The 9,416-nt window shown below is 45.8% G+C and overlaps 1 protein-coding gene across 1 annotated transcript in view; it reads right to left on the reverse strand.

The window, feature by feature from the left end:
• Window positions 1-5,203: 5,203 nt before the first annotated feature.
• LOC109316445 (tubulin alpha-8 chain-like) overlaps window positions 5,204-9,416 on the reverse strand; it is a 12,085-nt gene continuing 7,872 nt past the window's right edge. Inside the window, exons 4-7 of the mRNA XM_019544526.1 lie at window positions 8,930-9,143; window positions 8,072-8,220; window positions 7,033-7,713; window positions 5,204-6,106 (exon numbers count right to left, since the gene is read on the reverse strand). Of these exons, the coding sequence (XP_019400071.1) occupies window positions 5,813-6,106; window positions 7,033-7,713; window positions 8,072-8,220; window positions 8,930-9,143 (1,338 nt within the window). The 3' untranslated portion in view covers window positions 5,204-5,812. The remainder of the gene's footprint in view (window positions 6,107-7,032; window positions 7,714-8,071; window positions 8,221-8,929; window positions 9,144-9,416) is intronic.

The following is a 9,416-nucleotide window of genomic DNA, read 5'->3' on the forward strand; positions in this document are numbered from 1 at the left end:
ACCTCTACAAACCAAACCTATCACTACATGGCTGTGTTTCTGCTGCAAGGGACAGAACACTCAAAAGTTGCTTTGAAGTCTGTTGGAGTTGAGGATACTTGGCCCAGTGAGGCTCTAGGCACTTACTGAGAACAAATCTCTTCATTACCTACGTTATAGTGGATTGTTAGTTGGTGAAGGACAACAGAACTGACCTCTTTTCAGCATCAGCACTATCAGCCACAGGTAAAATAGCTGTCTTGCCTTCCCTGCAAACAGCCTTGTTCACAGGGGACAGAATACTTCCTAAAACCCAGTTGTCAGCTTGATTCTTTTTCTGCATTGAATCACAGGAAGAGAAAAGGGGAGGAAGAAGGGAATAAGGAAAGGTGATACAGAGGGTGCGGGGCAACTGAAATAAGAGGGCAATGGAAAAAGAGGTCAAGCTGAAGAATCTTGTGGAATGAGAAGAGCTCTGGGAATAGGGATGAGGAAAAGGTCTGTCAGGCTGGGACTGGAAACAGGGAAGACATTGTAATGGAAGCCAGAGTAGAAGAAGGCCTGGTAGGGTAAAACGTTTAGGATAAGGGGTAGGAGTCATTTGTCTGTGGGGGTACACTGAGGTTGAATGAAGAGGCTGGGGAAGGAGAAGGCAGTTGGGAGTGGGGACAGTGGATATGGGATGGTGACACTGGACAAGGAGCCAGAAGAAGGGATGCCAGGTCTGGGTGAACCAGGCAACAGGGACTGGATGTATAGACTGGGACTTGTGCAGGGCACCCAAACAGAAAGACAAGAACTGGTTGGGCAAGAAGCCTACAGCTAGCATGACAAACATGCATAACAGAGATAGTAATGGGTAGGCATGGAGAAACATATTAGGAAAAAGAACAGGAGGTGAGGAGAGAGGGGGGCAGGATTGGAGTGGAGAAATAAAAGGACCCAAGCCTAAGGTTCAGAAGAATCTTACCTACTAGGGAACACTCCCCTCCAGAGCCCCTCCACTGTCTCCCCATTTTACCACCCGTCTGCTGCCAGCAAGTGTCTGTGAAACCGAAAGGGAAAATGTGGGGCTTGCTCCTTTCTAATGTGGGCCCACATAAGGGACCTGTAATAAAGAGCCAGAGGGCTCCTATTATTTTAAGAGAGAGCTGCAGCAAACTAAGCTGGCTCTAGGCAGGCTGGTAGCTAATACACAGGCTAACTGCTTGTAAACCATCTACCAGCTTACAGGCAGACCTGTAGTTACATGGTAAGAAGGGTTTCTACATGTCAGGAACAAAAGGAATGTCAAGGAAAGTGTGGGTCCCTTACTGAATTGGGCAGGCATCCTAGTGACAGATGATGAGGAAAAGACTGAAATGCTCAATGCCTTTTTCACCTTAGTCTTCACAGACAAGGTCAGCTCCCAGACTACTATACCTGGAAGCACAGTTTGGGGAGGAGGTGAGCAGCCCTGTCTGGTGAAAGAACAGGGTAGGTACTATTTAGAAAAGCTGGACATGTAGAAGACCATGGAGTGGGATGCAATGCATCCAAGAGTGCTGAGGGAGTTGGCTGATGTGATTGTAGAGTTGCTGGCCATTATCTCTGAAAACTCATGGTGATTGGGAGAGGTCCCAAACAACTGGAAAAAGGCAAATATAGTGCCTATATTTAAGAAAGGGAAGAGGAGAATCCGGGGAACTGCAGACTTTCAGCCTTACCTCAGTCCCTAGAAAACTCATGGAGCAGGTTCTCAATCTATTTCTAAGCACTTGGAGAAGACAGTGTTTAGGAACAGTCAGCATGAATTCACCAAGGGTAAGTCATGTCTGACTAATCTGATTGCCATCTATGATGAGGTGACTGGCTCTGTAGAAGTAGGGAAATCAGTAGATGTAATATACCTTGACTTTATTTGGCAAAGATTTTGATACCATCTCCCACAGCATTCTTGCAAGCAAGCTGAGGAAGTATGTGTTGGTTGGACGAAAGAACTGTAATAGAACTGAAAGAACTGGATAGAAAGCTGGCTAGATTGTTGGGCTCAGTGGGTAGTAATCAATAGCTCAGTGTCTAACTGGCAGCCAGGCTCAGCCCAGGAGCCGTTTTTGTTCAATATCTTCATTAACAATCTGGAAGATGGGATGGATTGCACCCTCAGCAAGTTTGCAGATAACACCAATCTGGGGGGGTATAGTAGATACAATGGAGGGTAGGGCTAGGATTCAGAGTGACCTTTAGGTTTAAGGGAGGTTTAAGTTGGATATTAGGAAAAACGTTCTCACTGGGAGAGTGGTGAAGTACTGGAACAGGTTACCTATAGAGGTAGTGGAATCTCCATCCTTGGAGGTTTTCAAGGCTCAGCTTGACAAGCCCTGGCTGGAATGATCTGGTTGGGGTTGGTCTGGCTTTGAGCATGGGTTTGGACTAGATGACCTCTGAGATCTCTCCAAACCCTAATTTTCTATGATTCTGTAGTAGTGGCTGCCCTGAGTGGGGAGGGAATAACTCTCCCCAGGGGACAGTCACAGAGCAACAAGCTGCAAAGAGATCTAGTATATAGACAGCTCAGAAACCCAGAGCTGCTGTCAGCTGAAACAAGAGACCCTAAAATCTGGAAACAAGATGCCTACAGGGAAGTAGGACCCAGTTTTGAGGGGAGCGTAGTGGTTCAGCCAGGGAGCTGATGCTTATGTTGAAGCGCAATCAGTGGAGAGTCTATGTTGCAACCAGAGTGCTTGTTCTTTTGTTATATTTTACTGGTGGGCCAGTTTAGGACTAGTAAGGGGACAGGGAAGTCCCAATAGTGACTGAGGGTCACAGCACTCAAGGAAAGTGGAGACCAGGGACGGGGGCCCAGAGCCCAAGAAGGGGTGAGACTAGAGCTGGCATAGTGGGCCTAGGCAAAAAGCCCCAGCAAGAGAAAAGGGGCAGATGAGGCCCCAACAAGGATACAGAGCCCTGGAGAAACATGATATTGAATGGGGGGCTGAATGCCCACTGCAGTGATTAACTAGTAACACTTAGAAGGCATCGACATGTCTGTAGGGGAGGTTGGAGATCACAAAATTAGTCCTTAAGGCAGGGGTAAGCAAAATAAAGCCTGCAGGCCAAATTCAGCCCACCAACTGACTGGATCTAATCCATGGCTGCTGAGCTGAACATGCTTTCACTGAGATAGCCCTGGCCATGCTCCTATCCACGTCAGTTCTGGCAGAGCTGTTCCTGGTGCTACTCTGCTCCCCTTGTCTTCAGTGGGAGCCACCTGGCTCTGGCTGTGGCTCTCCCCCTCCTCCCTGCCACCCACCCAGAGCAGTGCAGCTGGAGCTGGAGCTGGAGCTGGGGCAGAGCGGAAGCAGGAGGAGGAGCCACTGCTGGAGGTCAGGGGATCACAGCAGCATCCAACTGGCTGCAGCCCCACCAGAAGCTGTGCACTGGCCGGGGCTGCAGCCTGTGAGGTTATTCTGCTCCCTTTGCCTCCAGCTGCAACTCCTGTTTCTGCTCCTGCCCCTGCTGTGCCACTGAGTGGGGAGGAGCTTCAGCCAGGCACCTTCTGTCCCACGGGGGCAGCCGTGGACTGGGCAAGCTCTGCTGCATATGTCCCCCCCACCCCTCTTCCTCCCTTCTCTCACCCCTAGCTAGCTCTGCTGCACATACCCCCTATCCCCCCACCCCTATACACAGTCCCCACAGGACAGGGCATGCAGGGAGCAGATCGTGCCCGTCCCACTCCTGAGCACTGCTCCCCACCTGCCAAAGTCCCATAGGGAGTTTTGGTGAATTGTTGCACAAGGGGTGTGGGGAGGGGGAAGGTGCTGATCCAGCCCACAACAGCTCATCAAAACTTCCTTTATCATCCTTGGACCCAAATAATTGCCCACTCTTTCATTAACGTGACTAGTGCCGTAGAGCACAGATGGGACAGGAGGGCCCACTAAGTGTTTGGAGGGCAGGATGGAGAGCAGTGGGGTTTGGGAGGAACCCAATGACAGCTAGTAGATAAGGACTTGCTCTGGGACCTTGGGCACCCTCCCTTTATCCTAGTAACAATAACAGTAAGGTGTAGCAGGAAAGAGGGCAAAAGAGGGTGGGTACCCAGAGCCAGAGCCAAACAGGTGCTGCATGGCCAGCAGGGGGCATCATGGCCACCAGGGGAATCACAGTCACCCTTAGGGTCTGGTCTTGTTACAGGACCCCAGAGAAGATGACAACCTACTATTACTGTACATTAGCTGATATGGCAGAGATGCATGCAAAGAATCTAAAAGTTTCAATGATTGTGATGAACTATGATGATGATGAAATTTCAGTGATGACGATGAACTGAATTCATGGCACAAGCGGGGTGCGCTGGGGCTCCTTTAATTTTGCAGGTTCCCCCATACCCCTCTCCCCCACTGCTAATTGGTGTAGAGGCCTCACTTACGGCTTGCTGCTGATCAGTGGGAAGTGAAAACTGTGGTTTTAAATATGGCGCTATTTTGGCTTTCTGCCACTAATTGGCTGAGGGGCCGCAGACAGCCCTACTGTTTGCTGGTGACTGAAGGGGAGGCAAAAACAGCACCATGTTTAAAACCACAGTTTTAGCTTCCCTGCCAAACAGGAGGGAGAGGCAGGGTCCTTGACTAATCAGCATTAGTGGCGAGCAACAGGCAAGAGGCAAGGTGCGCAAGGAAGAACATGCAAGGTTAAAAGAGCCGCCATGCAGCCTACTTCCACTATGAATTTGGTAGGTCCCTAACTATGGGGTAGAGTACCACATGATGGAAATGCTAGGGGGGGTTGGTTTTCTTTTCTAAAAACTGAAAAAATAGTGCACAAAAATACAAAAACATACTCACATTTTAAAGCCAAGCTTAAAAAGGAAGTTAGGCATGCCAAACTCGATGCCAGACTGAGTGACCTTAATTTAGCTCTTTAGTAAAATATGTATTATGGATGCAATCTTTAACTATATAACCATATACTATTTTTATCACAATGTCTCTTCCTAACTTATTGTGTTAAATAAAGATTAGCTAGTTCTGGGTCAGGGTTGCATAAGATCCCTACCTCATTTGTTGTATAAGTTGGAAAGTGTATAGTGAATGAAGTAAGAGATTGCGGAAAGTTAAGAAAGGGCAAGTGAGTTGAACGCTTCCCTGAAGAATTAAATTCTATTCCTGGCTCTGCCACAGAGTTCCTATGTGATGCTGGGCAAATCACTAGAATCAAACTATTCACATGCATCCATTCAGTCTGTGCTCTTTCTTTTTACTGAAGTGCTATCCCAAGCAATTACAGTACCATCAGAAAGCAAGAACAGGGTATCCTTCAGCAGGTCTTTGGTAGAGCAGGTATTTGATAGTCTTGAATGTCCACATACTTTTTTAAGCAGGGAAGATTTTACTAACATAATATTTTAAATTTTTGTATTGTCTAACTAGTTTTAAATTAAGGATAAACAATGCTATTGCTATTCAGTAATATTTCTTGCTGCAGTAGTAACCCTATAACTGTTTAAGCCTCACTGGCACAATTATATATTGTATATTAAAGCAAATATGATACACTCAAATTCCTCAAATCAGGATATTTCTGGGACCCACTGTATTCTACTGGAGCTCCAGAAAAATCCTTTTATCTTAGGATGTATTGGAAAGGACTGGTGCTTCCTGGAATCATGAGTTGGTGTGATCATGACCATTGTCTTTTGATTCAGTGAGTCAGAAAGAGTATTTTTGGAACTTGGACCTTTAGATACTCACAGACCATAGAAACTGCTATGTTAATACAAGGAAGAACCTACATGTGTGCCATAAAGAGATACAGAGACAATCTTATGCACACCAAGGGAGCAAAGTGTATTTTAAAATTCCTCCCCATCATTTTCTTCCACAAATGAGTCAGTTCCCACTTCCTCGTAGTCCTTCTCCAAGGCGGACAAGTCTTCTCGGGCCTCTGCAAACTCCCCTTCTTCCATGCCTTCTCCGACGTACCAGTGCACAAATGCTCTCTTGGCATACATCAGATCAAACTTGTGGTCCAGCCTTGCCCAGGCCTCAGCAATGGCTGTGGTGTTGCTTAGCATGCAGACAGCACGCTGCACCTGCGCCAGGTCTCCTCCAGGAGTTATTGTGGGAGGCTGGTAATTTATGCCAACCTGGAAGTAGGAAAAGTAAGATTGATAAGGGAAAAAAAAGGAAGAAGGAAAAGAAGAGAAAGGAAGAAAAGAGAGAAAAAACACAAGTAAAAAAAACATGTAGGAAGCATTGAATAACTTCATATGTGATTGTGAAGAGTGGATGACTTACAATATTGATATTATCCTAATGGTAAGTGCCATCCATAGAAACATTCCATTCACAACCAATATCCAGGAAACCAGAGAGGGAAACAGAAATTGGGCACAGGACTACAAATGAGGGTGTAACAGTGTTCAGTAGAGCACTGTTTTAACTGCCTGCCTCATTTTTTCTCCCTTCTTAACGCATACTGGTACCATACTTGCCTTTTTTGTTTTTTACTCCTGATGCAAAATTGAGAATAAACTTTCATCTAGCTCTTCCATGTGAGCTAACACAGAAAGCATTTTCCACCTGTACATATTCACACTCAATATGCATCAGTATGGATTATCTGGATTCATTGCTGATGTCAGCATGGATCTGAAAATGATGCCTATTAGAGCTTCCCACAACCAGAAGCAAGTACCGCGCACTTATACTGAGCTGTTCAAGACTAGAAGCTATCTTTATAAAAAGAAATTTCATCGACAAAGCAATTATATTCATGCTTCATTTACTCAAAATGTATTCATTTGTTTTGTTTTTTAAATAGAACCTTTTGTTTTGATTGTTTAGGTTTCCCAACAGTTTCTAAGGACTTTAAGTATTAAAAAAAAAGTTGGCATTTCCCAAACTGCCAAACAGCTCATGCTTTGGAGGCTGTGTCAAAATTCCAAAGGAGCCACACACACTAACAGTTCACTTCTCTCTTCAGTGAAAACAGAAGAGGTGAAACCACACTTAAGTCTAGACACACAATGCATCTTTACTAAAAAGGGCAGTACACTTTTGCTTCCATCACCTTGAAGCCTGTGGGACACCAGTCCACAAACTGGATGGTTCTCTTGGTCTTGATGGCAGCAATAGCTACGTTGACATCTTTGGGGACCACATCACCCCGATACAGCATGCAGCAGGCCATGTACTTCCCATGCCGTGGGTCACACTTCACCATCTGGTTGTTGGGCTCAAAGCAGGAACTGGTGATTTCTGCTACAGACAGCTGCTCATGGTAGGCCCTCTCAGAGGACAGGATGGGTGCATAGGTCACCAGGGGAAAGTGGATGCGTGGGTAGGGCACCAAGTTGGTCTGAAATTCTGTCAGATCCACATTGAGCGCGCCATCAAAGCGCAGAGAGGCCGTGATTGAAGAGACTATCTGGCTGATGAGGCGGTTAAGGTTGGTGTAAGTGGGACGTTCAATGTCCAGGTTGCGGCGGCAGATGTCATAGATGGCCTCATTGTCCACCATGAAGGCACAATCTGAGTGCTCCAGGGTGGTGTGGGTGGTCAGGATGGAGTTGTAGGGCTCCACTACAGCAGTAGAGACTTGAGGGGCAGGATAGATGGCAAACTCCAGTTTGGATTTCTTGCCATAGTCCAGGGAGAGCCGTTCCATCAACAAGGAAGTGAATCCAGATCCTGTGCCCCCACCAAAGCTGTGGAAAATCAGGAATCCCTGCAGCCCAGAGCAGGCATCAGCCTGAAAAACAAGAGAGAATGCAAGGAATCATTCTGCATCTCTAAGACTCCTATGACTCCATCCTCAGACTGAATCTGAAACATCTGTACCCAACACACAGCAGAGTTCAGCAGGGAATTTCCTAGGAAAAGTCCCAATTTTTGAAGGGGGTTGGAGCCATAGGGTGATAACTCTAAGTTGCAGAAACCTTATTTCATGGCCTCTGTCTGAGTAGCCATCCACCAGGAGCTGACCTGTGTTCCCAGGACCTGACAGTCTCTATTCTGAGCCAATGACCTCAGTGGGACTAAAACAAGAAGTGCATATCACCACCTCTGCCACCAACCCCACTTCTCATTTACAATGTACTGACACTTACCAGTTTACGGATACGATCCAATGCCATGTCGATTCTGTCTTTGCCAATAGTATAGTGGCCACGGGCATAGTTATTAGCTGCATCCTCTTTTCCAGTGATCAACTGCTCTGGGTGAAAAAGCTGTCGGTAAGTGCCAGTCCTCACCTCATCTGTCCAAGAAAGAACAACCGCAAGGTTTTTTTAATATGCCATAGAGACCCTAAATAACAGACCTTTGTATTGGCAAGAACATGAAAAAAGAGGTCTGAATGCTACAAAATATGTTGACTCTGGTAAAAAGTTGTGTTGCTAAGATAAGGTGCACTAAGTTCCAGAGGCAAAAATAAAAGTGGCCTTTCAAGCCACTACAACAGCTACTCTGTGGTAGCAATATGCTAATTTACAGTATGATGGTTGTGTCCAAACATGGAAGTTGTCAAAAGAGGGGAGATTTGCAGGAGTAAAATGCTGGTTTCCCAGAAAAGGAAGAGGGAATCTCAGGATCCATCCTACGCCGCCCCCGCCCCATGCCTTTATTCCTCTGTCTGTGATCTTTGCTGGAGAAAAGAAGCACTCAGATAGCAAAGGCAACTATTACCACAAACAGGAGCAGATATTCATGAAGAGAGGTACAGTAGACATATTGTTGGAGCTATTGAGCTATAGTAAACTCTTGTCTTGGTTGATTGCAAGGCAGGGTATCTATAGCCAGGTATAATCAGTGTTATCACCTTCTCCCACCAGAAGCTGTAATCCCCCTTGAGAGATGATACGGTCCTTGCAAGTTTCTGTTTTTAAAGGCCTGAAATAGCCTATGTGTTCCTGATTATAGAGTTATCCTTAATCTTTTCAGTTTTCTAGGATTTATTTTGTACTCACCTACAACAGTTTGCTCCAAATCCACCATAATTGCCCGTGGCACATGTTTTCCTGTGCCTGTTTCTCTGAAAAAAGTGGCAAAGGAGTCATCATTGTAGGGCTGATCATTGAAGGTACCATCTGGTTGAATACCATGTTCCAGACAGAAAAGTTCCCAGCATGCATTGCCGATCTGAACTCCAGCCTGGCCAACATGAACAGAGATGCACTCACGCTATGGAGAGAAAAGAGAAGAGGTCAAAAAAATTAGTGCACATTATTTTTTCTCCTTTCAAATAGTCATATGAGCTTGGCTTACCTGCATTCGGAAATCCCAATCCAAATTCTCAATTTGATTTGATTTGATTTGATTTGATTTGGAGTTCCCAACCTTGCCTACATAACAGAAACTAATGTACACAGAGACCTAGAAAACTGTGGTCTAGCCACTGTTTTTCACATTCAATACAAGTTGCAACTCTTATTTGCTAGTAATAGAGTGAATGTA

This window comes from Crocodylus porosus, unplaced genomic scaffold (assembly GCF_001723895.1).
Source record: "Crocodylus porosus isolate Cpor-Errol unplaced genomic scaffold, CroPor_comp1, whole genome shotgun sequence".
Lineage (NCBI taxonomy): Eukaryota > Metazoa > Chordata > Crocodylia > Crocodylidae > Crocodylus > Crocodylus porosus.